Consider the following 15011-nt stretch of genomic DNA (forward strand, 5'->3'; position numbering starts at 1 on the left):
GCTCATGGTCTGTTTGGTGAAACTGCATAATGTTTTGTTGTTGTTGTTTTACCAGCACACCAGCACTGCCTGTTTTATACAACTTTTGGTTGGAGGTATGCTCATTCGTTGCACCTGAAGCTTAACTTAATTTTTTTTTTTTTTTTTTGCAAGGCCTCTTTCCCCCACTCACTCACTACTACCAATTTAAATGTTATATATCAACATGTTCTGCTAACTTCACCACCAGTCCTATGCCTTAACTGTAGATTAAGCAGTATTTTTATGTTGCCATCATTTGACCCTAACAATCAGCTCACACAGGTGAAAAAGAGTACCCAGGTGCCATTAATCAACAAGCCCTTCCCTGCTCCTATAAAAGGAGTATCCTGTCTATTCAGTGGACAGCTGCTGTTTTACAAGTACTGGTGAGTGTTTAGCTGTGAATTAAATGTTGGTGTTTGGGCTCCTCCTCGCCCCCTCTCAAGTGGCATAATCTAATTTGATAAACTGTGCATTTGAAGATTATAGTAACTCTAGTGTCCACACATGTTGCTACCTTTGTTTCAAACAGCATCTCATGCACCACTGCTGAATATTAATTTGACTTAAAACTCACTGAATTCTCTTCTTGGTCATTTTAGTTACTGGTCTCCTTCAAACTTGGGTTCAAGATGTCTGGCCGGGGAAAGAAGGCTGCACCCAAACCAAAATCTGCAGTTTCCCGGTCTTCCAGAGCTGGAACTACTTTCCCAGTGGGCCGCATTCACAGGTTGCTCAGGAAAGGCAACTACGCTCAGCGGATTGGAGTTGGCGCCTCTGTGTACATGTGTTCTGTCCTGGAGTATCTCTGTGCTGAACTCCTGGAGCTGGCGGGAAACGCCAGCCGTGACAACAAGAAGTCACGCATTGCTCCCCGGCACATCTTGCTGGCAGTGAAAAATGATGACGAAATCAACAAGCTGCTGGCAGGGGTCACAATCTCAGATGGTGGTGTGATCCCAAATATCCAGGCAAGCCTCCTGCCGAAGAAGACAAAAACACCAAAGGATGACAAATCTGCTAAAGATGTCCAGTCACAAGAGTTTTAATTATAAATGGTACCACTTTCAGAAAGGGTTTTAATGATAATAAAGTGAGTTTCTAAATTATGCTTGTCTTCAAACTTTTTGAGCTATCCAACTGGAAGTAGTACTGATTGTGTGGGGTGTTTTTGTTTGTTAAAACCTTGACAGCCAGGGAACCAGATGTCTTGATGGCAGCTGGATAGAGTAGTGCAAATTTCTCTGAATGCTAAGGAAGTGTGCTTCATTTCCTACTTCCCGTAGCCAAGAAGGGTTCATCCTCTGAACAAAAGGGACCTTACTCGTACTCTGCCGTGTACAGCGTACTGATTTAGCTCCTCCACAGGACCTCTGGAAGTCTTGCAAAATAAGTTTCAACACTACATTCTTGGATGTCTTTTAGCTTAACACTACTCAGGTTTTGTGAAATACTCAGACAACCGTGACAGTTTTACCCAGCATCTTTTCATGGTGGGGTATGTCAAAAGGGACACCTACCTAGTTTACAAGTCCAGGTGACGGTTGGAATAAATCATCTAAATTAGAAACTTGGTGTGTAAAATTAGCCTTGATGACTACACATGAAGTGAGTGTGGATGAATTATTTCATAATTGCTTCCTGCTAAGATCTGGGGTTCAAGGCTCACTCACCGTTCACTTCACAGTTCATTATAGTTAACCTAGAAATAACCAGAATGGTGATTAGACTAAGTCATTAGTGCATCTGCTGGACGATGGTATTCCTAAATGACTGTTTCCTGGTGTAGTTTGGTGTGTTTGTGCTGTACATGTTGTGGGCTAAATTCTTGCCCCAGAAACTAAACTCTCCTTAAAAAATACAAAAAACTGACTGCCTGTCGACATCCCTGTTGATTGCAGATAGTATGTTGGGCTGGCTGACATAAAACAAAGTACTCCCACGTTCCCTTGAATCAAGATTCTCAGTATCCTTGAGTTTTTCCTGTCTACTAACTTCAAGGAATCCTTGCATTTGTATAGTTTGAAATGGAAGGGAAAACAATATATGCACTATTAAAAAAAATCAAACATTCTATTTGGATGGGAATTTTTAAGCAAAACACTCGTTAACAAGACGTGAGGATTTTCCACTCAAACTTTAAAATATTGTCGTTTTGCAGCCCTCTATAGACACAGACGTTATACACGTGCTGCTCTTGTAACGTTGCGTCTGTTGGACGTACCCTAACGACGTGCTGACGTAAGACGTGTGAACAACAAACAGTTGTTGGACTTCAACAAGCTAGCGAAGGATAACGCTAGAGGAGAACAGGTTGAGCCTGCCTTTTCACGGAGAGAGAGGCGCTTACGAAATCCGGGCGGTCGGAATATTTTATACATTAACTCCTAATAACTAACAGCGTAGGTACCGGCACGTGTAACCCGGCACAGTTCCCTCGTGCTAATGTTAGCAACACAAACACGCTCATTGCTGCTCGGAGTGTGACGCCTGTTTTTTTCCTGGCTGCCGCTGGTCGAGGGCTGTGATGCGAGCAGAGTTGCTGCACGGCAGAGGGTGAGACGGAGCTACAGTCGGATTATATTCGTCTTGACACGGAAAATGGACTTTCTCGGGGAGAAACAGACGGGGTCACGCAAAAAAGCGGGCATGCGACCGCACACGGGCCTGGATGTCATTGTTGGTCAACAACTTTAGCCCGCTAGCGAACGTTAGCTTGCTTTAATTCATGCAGATGAATTGGGTTTGTTGTCGGGCAGTAATCTCACTTTGCTAGCGTAATGGAGGCACCCTGAGTGACTTGTTTGTTTCAATTGATTGTCCTGCTCTTCTTAAATACTACTGGCAATGTGTTGAAGACCGGGGAGCCTTTCGTCGAATAATAGGACACGGTTGGTAAGAATTATTGAATTGTATACCTGCCCGAGTCATAGTTGAGCGAAGTTCTCTACGACTATGAATTATTACTGTAACAGTATCTATTTCACGCAGGTATAGCATATTTCTATTATTGATAGTTGTGTGAAATTGCACTTTATTTGGCCGATTTTTAAGTATGCACTGCAGCCACCTTTGAATTGGGGTTTATCGACATCTATTCAATCACCCCCTGATGTAAAAAAAATCAGCACTTGTATAGAAGTTGGTAAATAAAACGTCAAGATAGGTATTTATCTGCGTGTATTGTTATGAGCCAGGGCAAAGGCAGCCTTATCCATGTCATTTGGTTCCTAGTCACTGTTTAACCCGAGATCCCAGCTGTTCGGCACAGTTAAAGGCTGCGTTTTACTGGAAATGAAAGCATGAATATCGAAGAGCAGTGTCTAGATTTGTGCAATGTCAAGATGAAAAACAACGTGGACGATGATCACAACACTACTAACAATACAGAAGGGGTTATCCCTCGGATCTCCGAATTGATGACTGACAGCAACACAGAAAAACAAAGCATTGTTCCTACGGAGGCCTCTGAAACTTACCTGATGCCTCAGCTCACTGACAACCTTCAGACAGCAGAGGAGAACAACCAGCAGGCACAAAACACAGTGGAAATTGATGAGGTCAATGGAAATGGAAAGAATAGTGCCCAGGACCCACCAGCGGTCGTGAACCCGACTGATTTTATCTTTTCTACTAGTGAGCAGCACGAGGAGAAAATGAAGGAAGATAAGGACAATAATCCTGCAAAGCTTGTTCTTGAAGAAGGGGATTATGGTGGGGACATGGACATAGGTGTGGATCTGAGTCTCGATGAGAGTGGGGTGCTGGAGGCTGAATCTGTAAATGTTAGATCACTGTCAGACAGTAATTTAGACTCAGTGTCCACTCCTCAGGATGTCCCAGCTGGCAGCACGACAGAAAGCCAGGCTGATGCAAGCCAGACATGCAGCATAGAAGCTTCTGCCACAGATCCAGCTGGATTGTATCCCTCAGTGCAAGAGGGGGACACTAAACACAAAAGTGGCAAAAGGGTGACATTTCCCTCTGATGAGGATATCATCTCTGGAGCAGTGGAGCCAAAGGACCCCTGGAGACATGGTAATTTTTGTTTATTTTTTTTCTACATGTTTGAATGTGTGATTGAGTTAGTTCTGCGTGTCTGTTGCGCCTGCATGAACATGTCAGCATACTGTGGTTTGCTGGAATTTATTCTTAGAAGGCTTTTTAACAGAATTTGTCCCTCAGCTCCATATGGAGCAGTTGACTCTGTCCACATGTCCTGTCATGCTGCTAAATTTCCCACATATTCTTCAACATTATCGAGTAGATGTTGACACTGATGTATGGAAGGCGTGCCAGAGCACCGGTCTTAGAGAGGAATGTTTGTTTTGTTCCTTTCTTCAAAACCTGACAACTCTTGCAGGTTCACACTGCTGTCTGTTTAATGCTTAGGCAACACCTGCAATCCCGCCCCATTTTCAAACTAGAAGATCAGTACTTTAATTACTTGTATAACTAAACGGCTTTATCTGGCTTTACCCCCACAGAGGCGTACCATATACAGTATAGACAAGGGTATGTACTGTATGCACTATTGTGACGGAGTCCCACCACACCTTGAGGTGTGCCATTTTTACCACAGCAGGTTCCTGTTTACCCAGTGAAAACATGTTTAGGGAAGCTAATGAAGGACACGACGCCACCTATTGCACCACCTTTAAATATTTTAGTGTTGAAAGTTACAAGGAAATATGTTTTCGCTTTTTATTGTCCATATGTGATATGGATATACAATGTAATATACAATAAATGTAATGTTATGCTCATTTATTTTAACTGAAGTACTCGTTTCAATTTATTGCTGTTAACTATTCCAGTATTACCAGGTCTAATTTGCAGTCTAGTTCTTTTTATACATATTTGTACAGTGCAGGTTTTTTATTTTCCTCTTTTCATTTAAAAAAAATTCTATCATGAACTAACCATGACTCACACACTTTTTCATCTGCTGTGGACAAAGGATGCCGTTTAATAAACAGACCTACAAGCTGGTGTTTGCTCCCAGCACTGATGGCATTTGGCATAGTTACACAGGTGACTGCCTCCTGAGAAGATGACAAATTGTGTTAAGCTTACTACTAGCCTTACGATCTCAGTTTGTTTGTGCCATATTCACATACACTTAAAGGCTAAGCTGGTGACTATCCTATTTATTTTTCCCTGCAAAAATGTAGGCCAGACCAAGCAACGGTTGGTGATCCGAGAAGGGAGGGGGGGGTAACAAAAGCAGAAAAACAGGAAGCTTACGGAGCACAAACATTACTGTCTCGTATTCAGCTGTATTTTAATTGTTTTATTAACACCCCGGTTGCAATTTATCAGGAAGCCACCCAGAAAGTCAGTTTTCTATCACAACATTCATGTCCCAGTGTTACCATTGATTTGATCAGTTTAAAACAATTTGCAGATTTCTTGCACCCATTTCCATGACAGGTTTAATTTAGATGTGTTGATATTTTTTTTAAGATAATTTCTTTCTTTTTCCTCCTTTTTGCCAGGCAATCGTGCTGATTGTTAACTGGTCATGGATATCTTATGCTGGACTCCATCAGGGCAAGGTCTCACCCAGTTAGCCAAGTTTTTTGTACCTTGATGAAAGATACAATGCACAGTAAAGTATCTAGATCACTCTAGTGTGGGGTTGACTTTTTATCAAAGACAGTTATCATGTACTTTAGGTAGGTTCCAAAGGTCCAGCTGATTGTGCTTTTGATTTAGACATGGACAAGCACTCGAGGTTAGTGAAGACCTGTTGGAAGTGATTGGACTGAAGAGTTGGAGCAGTGGACTCTTAAACAAAATGTGATAATCAGTGATAATGATAATTATCTTGTATATAATTGCTGTTGAAAAAGACTGAAAAATTGTTTAAGACTGTCACATGTGGATTTTATTATTTTCATTTTTCATACATGCCATATACAACAGCACGCATCAACCCGCACTTTTGGGAAGTTTAAATTTTAGTGTCATGTTTTATGACATTTGAAGGACATTTGAGCAGGATTGAGAAAGCACTCAGCAAAAAAATAATTAAAAATGAATCAATTCTCAGTGGCTTTCGTAGATATAAACCACATTTTTGTGCTTTTAGTTTTTGTGAAGTTTCTGTACAGAAATGGTTTGTTTTTGTTAATTTTGTCCTGTTGTTTTAGCCATAGGGGGTATTATTTCATGCCAGCACATAAATTTGTCAATGTTGCAGTAGTTTAGTTAATATAAAGAGCAGTTTAAATTTATGAAAATGCTCCCTTAGACACGTTCTGCTGTCCCAGTGTGATATGAACTGTGGATGCATTATCCTGCTCAAGACCCACAGGGCACACTTTGAGGATTGTGGTTGTAAGTCAACTCACAAGATGACAAGCTTTTAGATCTGCCCATTTTCTTTGGTTGACGTGACAGACACTACTGCATAGTAATGTTGATGCTGGTAGTGATAGTGAACACCTGGTGATTTTGAAGAGTTACCGTGATGAGCACTCAGAAGGGTGCTGGACTAACTTTTACATTGGTTGCACTTATGTGCTTTTTCATTTATCTGCCATATGGTGTTAGTGCACCCCAGAAATATATTCATGTGTAACCGTTGGCCTTCTGTATTTTAGTGTTATGAAGAGGGTGCTGTAACACACTCTGATTTCATGGAGGAGATTTCTGTTCATTCTTCCAAAACTAATGAGAATTGACCATGTAATAACCTCCTAGCTACTCCCCACATGTAAAGGCTGAGATTATGTGTATGAGGCAGCAGCAGGAGCGACTTGTGGTTTACTGCTGAATGGTCTACATACTTGTGGTGTTCCCACACTACAAGTAACCTGACAACCCCCCTAATTTTATTTACACAACAGTGTATACGTATGGAGCTCTTACTGTGTGACAGCAGGAAATAACAAGAGTTAGGAAAGCAAATCCAAAAGAAAAAATTTGCAGAATGTAATAACATAAAGTGCATGAAGGACATAAAAACTAAAAGATAGACTTTGAAATGTATCGTTGTTTCAGAAAAGGCAGGTAGTGAAATATGCCCAGCCAGACTAAATGATCTCCTTTTACTCATTGAACTGAAGCTGGGAGCAAATACAAGTAAATTACCAGAAAGGCACCCTCTTTAAATATTTTCACACTATTTTTCTTCGTTATTGCCAAAAAGCCTGCCAGTATTCAGTTTAATTAATATTTTTTTAAGCGTTAGTCCTGCTTCTCATATCTTCCTGAGGTATCTTATCTGAATGTCAACAAAGGCTCCTCAGGCACTGTTAGTAGCGTGCACAGTGTCACAATAGAGCCACTGTCCGCCCGGACCCTTCTACAGATCTAGTGTCAGGTTCACTGGGTTCCTGTCTTATTTCATCTGTCATAAAGATAAAAGTGAAATGAGCTCACAGAGCCTGGAGCTTCATCTGTAAGCAGTGAGAGTTACAGCTGTAAAAGCAGAGGGAAGGACATTTGAGGTTGGTGTTGAATATTACAAAAGGAACTGATATCTGGTTTACTACTGCCAGAAAGTAAACTTGTGAAAGGAGTGAACATCATGCAGTCAATGTGAAATGTGCTCTTGGGGTTCTCAGGGGCTGATGTCACTTTTCACTTTCTTGTGGCACTTCAGCTTTTAGAATTAACCCAAAAGGAGAAAAATAAGGAAAAAAAAAAAAAAGAATTAACCCAAAAGTATTGACATTCACCATTTAGAGCTAATGCTGTGATAGAGTGCTAAAATAGGGCTGTGTGTGACTCATATTTTCAATGAAGGCTTCCATGTCTTCAGTATTTTTTTATTTTATTTTTTATTTTTGTGTGTGTGATGATTCTCTTATTTTGCCACCTCTTTCCATTATGGCGACACACCTCCATCCTTCCCTCAAAGCCCAAAGTCACTTCCCGCCAGGCTGTGACTGGTCTATTTCAAGCCAAGACAGGAGAATAAAACTAAATGAGCTTCTTGGAAACACTTTGATTTCAAGGAGTTTGCTGAGGGACAGCAAAGCCGTGATGTTTTAAAAGTAAAATATAGTCATTATGAGTTTTAATGTAAACATGTCTACTCAGAAACTTCATTTTGTTGACAGTGTCTGAAACAAAATAAAGGAAGTTGTAAAATATATAATTATCATTTTGTTCTGAGTTGAGTAATATTCCTAGAACTGTTTTTTCCCCCCCCCCCTTTTTGTCTTGCTCAGTTAAGACCCGAGGGATGTTTGTACTCTCCATTAAGGCCTGAGCAAATACTACATCATATCTTGAGATTTCTGAACTTCCCAGCATGATGCATAGCTTCCCCACCTTCCTCCATTTCTGCCTGTCTATTCTCTATTCTCTTTTTTGACTAGCTAGATTAGCTTAAGTGCAGGCGGCCTTTTCAGCAATGCATTGTGAACACAAAGCACTAGGTCACATTGGAAGCATATGGTCTAAGATGGTTCAGTCGCTGTGACTTGCGATATTACTAAACAAGTTCTAAATTTTAACTCTTACTATTACAGCACAACTGTAGAGGTACAGTTCTAGACTGGCTACCACAAGGGAAATTTGTAACAGCCTTATTATAATTCAGCTGTGAAATTAAGTTAAAGTTTGCTAATTGCAATACAGTCAATAAACAATGCAGGTAATGTACAATTGATTATCCTGGAAGCAATTAAACTCTTTAGCCTACGTGTTGTTCGGTGTCAGACCTAAGGCCCACTTGGCACCATATTATTAGAGGCTCTGTGACCCATGAAATGTTATTTGTTGTGGCTCTAGACCAAGTTACAAACTAATAAGCAGAGCTTTCAGTGTAGAGCATGAACAAAGGCTCTGGAAACCTGCAAGTTAGTTCAGTTTACATGAGCAGCAGAGCTGAAGTTTTAACAACTAAATTCTTTTTCTGATCCAAACGTAACACTTTGTAATAATTGGACTGTGTGATAACAGTGTTTTTATATCTTGTGATGTGCCAAATTTGTTTAGTTAGGTGTGCAGATGTACTTTTTCATTCTGTTGGAAGCAAATAGCTGTGAAAATTTAGGTGTTAAATCAGTCGAGTTGACATCATTAAATCTGGTTTATTAGGTGTCATTAACATCCAGTTTCTCATAAAATCGTAAGATACATAGTGAATTCAGGACTATTATTTGGAGAAAGAATAAATATTAATTAAAAAAACAACAAGGAACAGATTTAAAGCTGAAAATACTGGTTTAGCTTTTTAGCATGCATGAAAAGTCATTGCAGTTATTTTAAGATGCAAATTCAATAAATGAAAAATGAACAGCATCATTGCATAAATTGTTTGAAACCATTTAAATTCTATCAAATTCTACCAATTCTATCCTTGAAGCTTGTGCATGTGAATGCACATCTTGGACATTTGCGATGTTAGAATGACAACATGGATGCAGAATTTGCTATTCACAGAAGAATTTGGTACGTTTACATATCAGCAGAACGGACACCTTAATAAATCTATGTAACAACCACATTGGTTCAAAATTAATGCTTTTTTTCTGCAGTGTTTTTTTTTTTCAGCTCCCATTACACAGATCTTTATGTGTGATGTGATAAGACAACACCTGATAAAGTCAGCCCTTTAGGCTGTCTTTAGTTTGTACATTCATCTATTATGCATTTACTCTGTCTATGGTATGTAAGTGTGCTTGTCTGTGTTTGTTTTGTGCTAAATCCTGGCCTTTGACACTCTGCCAATCTGCACCGTGTCTTAAAGAAAAAAACAACAGATGAATGCTTATAAATGGCAGAAATGGCATACTGGTTCGAATGCTGTTGTTTTCTGATCCTCACTTTCCGTCCTCATCAAACAGGAATTCCTTGCCCTTCCCTCCCTAATGTCGTTTCTCTTAACACACGAGGAGGCTGGAATTGAAGTATTGCTTTCTCTGTCTGTACGCAAATGCACAAAATGCTGCCTCATAGAAAACTGGATCATACAACTGTCATTCCCTCATAACTGTCCATCTGGTTCAGCAGCTTTCTCTCTGGCAGGCTCAATCCTTTGTCATCTGGGTGTGAGTTTAGAATGGCTTCACTGTTTTGTTGTTGTTTTGTTTTTCTGGTGTCATACCGAAAAGATTAAGAGAAGGGCTGTTGATGGGCATGTATTGCTAAAGGCATGGAATCTGCATGTAGTGAAAGGTCAAAAATGAATTCCAAATTTGTTGTCTAGTATTAAAAGAGGATAACAAACATAAAATGATCATTGTGTTTCATTCTAATCCCTTTGTTTTGCCTTTCAGCACATGCTGCTCTCTCCAAAAAAGTCTGGCAGATTTAGTTTAATATACGTTTTTTTAATTTTTTAATTTTTCCATTTGGATCTCAGTGTTGAACAATATAATTCTATAAGATTTTTTTATATTCTGCTGTATTCTAGCAGCAGTTACAGAGTTGCATAGTCTGTAGTAATGTTCAAGAAATCCTAACACACTCAATGTCTTTGTTCTGCAGTGATGTGAAATGTGAGCTCAGGTATTGTGTGGGTTATTTGTGTTTTTCTTTTTAGGAATCCATTGCAGATTTTCCACAGAAAAGTCTTTGGCCAGGTGAAGTTAGAACCTGGGACAGAGCAGAACTCCAAATGACAAGTTCACAGAGAGAGCTGGTAAAGAAACGGTTATATAATGTGATAATTTCCAGAATAGGTGAACATGTATATCAGGCCTCTAGAGATTCAAGTATGTGGCACAATCAAAAAGTAAGAACACATACTTACTTAAAAAACAAACCGTGCACAACATTCCTGCAGTTTTTAGGTCACTCCCTAAAGGGCTGTTCTGACCATTCCTGCTGATGCACATTTGCAATGCATGGTGAGTCTCCTTGACTATGTCAAAACAGCAGCCTATGAAATAAACATTTATTTGGGCAAGAAGAAGAAGTTGTAGGGTATCAGATTGTGATGATTGTGACAAACAGCACAGTATTTTTCTTTGGTACAGCATTTGTGCAGTCTTCTTGGTGTCTGGGTTGTCTTCTGTAATGCTTCTATGTTGCAGGCTGGACAGGGCAGTCGCATTACACACTTACTATGTTTTTTTTTTTGTTTGTTTTTTTTTAATGGGGATAGTACATGAACACAGACTAAAGGAAGTATTAACAGAAAAAGCAAACCAACAACGACAAAAAAAGAATAATCGACAGATTATAGGTCCTGATTGGTTTTGGTTATCTTGGATTACTTGCTCAGGCCTTGTTGCAGTGGCCACTTTCAACTATGTCCACTTTCATTGCACCGTATGTATATGATGGCACATCAGTTGTGGGCTAAGACCAGGTATGCTTGTATTGCATACTAATCTCAGTTCCAAAGTGAGTACACAGATTATAACTCACTCACTTTTTCTATCTGATCTTGTACTGGACCTTTAGTTTGCCTAAAAAGGGTTTGGGTGGAATTTTAAACCTTTGGGCTTGTCTGTTTTGTTTTTTTTTTTGTGTGGTTTTTTTTGTAATTTAAGACACAGGCTCAGGTGTGAGTGTCAGACTTGTATCTCTTTTGTGCATGCATGATCACGGTCTCGTCATGCAGACTTGTGCAAGCAAACTGGAGGAGTGCCTCAGGCCGTGCCTTTTTGCCGCACCTCTGACGTACAAGGCAGCCAGTTGTCATGTGTGAATGACGCTACTACCACTGTCTACAACACAGCACTGTGAAATTGCAACCAATGGACCTGGAGAATTTGGGGGTGCTATTTTGAACATTGGCACTTGGACGTTAAGTAGGAACTGGCAGTATGTCTGTGTTCCTTAACATTTGCACCTATCCATTTTTATGTGGTGCAGAAATATGCAAACAGCAACATAACTGACTAACTATAAAGAACTCTCAGGCTTGAATTGATTTGGCCAATCAGAAAATAAATTATCCAAAGACTAGTGAAGGTGTTGGGCTTACACCTGAAATAATATGGATTTAATTCTCTGCACCGCCTGTTGGACATCTGGCTTCCATGTGTTCCACTCTCTGTCCAATCTTCTTTACTGGCACAGCTTTATTTTTAGCTGCTAGCTGGGAATAATTTCCTCTAACGCATGTAACCTGTCAACACTGGTTTCCCGGTTTTTACCTTTCGAATTTAGCTTAATAAATGCTGGCTAAGTAATCAACTCTAGATCTTTTCCAAAGATTTTTTATTTAGCCTTCCACCAAGAGAGGTAGTTCTAGGTTGTTGTAGGGTAGCAATGTCCACAATAACCTTTGTTTTTTGATTAGTCATATTTTCTTTGTTACAAACATTCTCTGTAGAAACCAGATATGCATATAGGTGGTAGGTTTATCTTCAGTAGCTTGTCTTATACAGTTTTTGCTTTTTTCCATATCAAACCTAAAGCATTTCTTTATGCTGCTGTTGTGCTGAAGTTGCTGTGTCAGTCTTTGCAAGCAAAGCCAGTATGTGTAAACAAGTTAGACAGGTGAAATTCAACACACTATGTGGGTCAAAGGAGTTTCAGTGGAATCCTCTCTGTGTGCCAGATCTGCTGTGTCTCTGTCTCTGCAAACAGTGTTGTTTCTTCTTCTGCACACATGCAAACAATTGTCTTTTCCTGTTTCCTCTTTGCTGCTGGAGTTAGGCGAGAAAGCACAGTGTCTGTAGCCAATTTGTTTGTACTTTGTTTTACGTCAGATTGTTGGGAAGGCTGAGAATTGATGGATTTTGATGTGTATGATATTGGGCTGGACTTAAGTATCTTCTAAAAAATTTGCAGGCCTACTCAAAAGTTACAGATTATGTGCATGTTGCATTGGCTCTGAACCAACATTTTGTTAAAGAATGTGCAGTAAAGTCAATAATTGGATTACTTTGTATGATTGTTGCATTATGTTAGTCAGGACTTTCATACGACAGCTGCTTCTAAGTAGGTGAGAAAGCCTTTTAATTGTATTAAAAGATGATAATTACATGTGTGTGCAGGCACTCGAGGCTTGGCTTCAACATCAAGTGATTTTACACAGCTTCGCATGAAATTAGTAAGGTCTGTCCAAAAGCTTGAAGAATGGGACGGCCATTAATTACCCAGCTCATTTTACAACACCAAATGTCTGTAGGGCTTGTACAGTGGCTGTCCAGGTGTGAATACATGGGAAAGAAATTATCAGAGCTCTAAGTCTCACACTCATCACAGTCCTATGCAGCAGACGAGATGCATACAGCTGTAAGAGTGAAGTAGACTCTTCTTGTAATTGCGAGATGGCCAGTAAGAAACATGAACAATTTATCAGAGATTTGTTGATCAGACAGAAAATAAACTGCAAAAAAATGAGAGCTCTTAAATCTGGCTGATTTCTCTCTCGACCAGAGGTAGCTGTAATTGATAACATCATTTATTGTATTGGATGTTCCTTAAATAAGTGAACTATTCCTTTATCTGGTGTAACAAATAGCTTCTCACCTTGCCTTAGAAACACAGCTAAATTAAAAATTCTTGCTTTACGTCTTATATAATAGCATGCCATGTTCATGATAGTTATTCAGGTTGTTCATTTGTCCCAGTAAGAGTAGCTCAAACTAAGTCTGGTACTAAAGCCCACGCTCATATTGTGGGCTCTCTGTGGGTCGATCCGTTCTGACCTTTTGTGGGTGGTGGTAGAGGCTTTGACTGCAGCAATGTTATGTTGTGCAGCTACAAATGAGAATAGATCTCCTGTATTTTTAGATGCTGCATTTATTAATAATGATGTAATTTCTGTTTTCATACTTAAGTTGCAGGAAACTGACAAGTAACAGAAATTGGATGTGCACTAGATGTGACTTGGTGAAGAAAAATGTGTCTGGTTTGAGTTGTACAAGTTAAGGAGACTGGCGGGAAACCGAAGCAGCAGGATGCCTTTATTTTTTGTTTCACATGTTGCACAGTGTGGTCGGTAACAAACTGCGCTTGTGCAAACAGCTCTTTTTTTTTTTTTTTTTTGGTCGTGCTCTTTTATACAGGGTCTGTTATGTGTACCTGTTCTTCAGGCCCTCATTTGAGTTTAAATATAGTAAAACCATTCATATGTAGGCCTGCCTTAAAGATTAACCTGGGTTGTCCTTGATTCCTGAGTTTTAAGTTTCCAGAAGAAGGGAGGTCATTTTCCGGTAGGCCTACATACAACTGGACTTCCTTTTGCAACCAGTTCAGTCATGCCTTGCTGGCCATTAGACAAAAATTCAAGCTTAAGGCACTTTTGCCTTGACTTAACTTTTCAGACACCGAAGGCCATCTTGTACACACGTCTCAAAAACAGTAGTCAGTAGGTTCTTTGTTTTCAGAAAAAAAGTTGCTTAAGGGCCACAAAAATACACTAAGTTAGCAACAATAACATGAGCTGAAATGAGCTGATTAGTATAGTTAGTGACATTAACAGTTACTACACATTTCCACATTAAAAATAAAGAAGAAAAGCAGACATATCAGAAAGCTAAAATTAAAAGCTGAATACCTACCCAGACAATATCAAAGTAGTTTAATGCTTTGCTACTTTGAAACTTGGGTAAATATACAAAAGAATAAATTATAGTTTAGATTGAAGCCAGCAGAGAAAAAGGCAGATTATGTAAACATTTTGTCGAGACACTCATATTTTCCACTTCATAACTCTCATGGAAATCAGTTAAAGTAATTAATAAGTTTTGCAAGTTTTGGAGTTGTGCAAGTCTAGATTGTAAAGAAATGTTTTCAGACTTAGAAATTAGGAAAATGTTTGACTTCATGCTAAAAACCTTTATAAGCAATCACAAAAAGAGTACTGGGGTAGTATCAATAAAATTCTCTTTATTTCTGGGAGACTTTCATGGTGTTGCACATGTAGTTTAAAAAAAAATACAAAAAAGATATTGCCAAGACTTGTGAAAAGGGCTTGTGAGTCTCTCTCATCAGTTCAAAGGCAGCTAAACTTTGTGCTTTGAATGTACTAGCATATTGACTGATAACCTGTACCAAGGAAACCCTTCCAATCACATGCTGGTTGAGGTTTCAGTTGCCTGAAGCTTGAATCGAAAGTTGCTAGA

At 39.4% G+C, this 15011-nt stretch overlaps 2 protein-coding genes across 2 annotated transcripts in view; both read left to right on the forward strand.

Moving 5' to 3' along the window:
• Positions 1-287: 287 nt before the first annotated feature.
• On the forward strand, positions 288-1130 carry LOC113035672 (histone H2A-like). Its single transcript, XM_026191279.2, has 2 exons — positions 288-407; positions 624-1130. The coding sequence occupies exon 2, from the start codon at positions 654-656 to the stop codon at positions 1068-1070; it is 417 nt and encodes a 138-aa protein (XP_026047064.1). The 5' UTR covers positions 288-407; positions 624-653; the 3' UTR covers positions 1071-1130.
• Positions 1131-2260: 1130 nt separating this feature from the next.
• The window catches only part of ppp1r37 (protein phosphatase 1, regulatory subunit 37), a 45079-nt gene continuing 32328 nt past the window's right edge, over positions 2261-15011 (forward strand). The window contains exon 1 of the mRNA XM_026191277.2: positions 2261-4059. Within this exon, the coding sequence (XP_026047062.1) occupies positions 3324-4059 (736 nt within the window). The 5' untranslated portion in view covers positions 2261-3323. The remainder of the gene's footprint in view (positions 4060-15011) is intronic.

Source organism: Astatotilapia calliptera, chromosome 14 (assembly GCF_964374335.1).
Source record: "Astatotilapia calliptera chromosome 14, fAstCal68.1, whole genome shotgun sequence".
NCBI classification, from domain to species: domain Eukaryota; kingdom Metazoa; phylum Chordata; class Actinopteri; order Cichliformes; family Cichlidae; genus Astatotilapia; species Astatotilapia calliptera.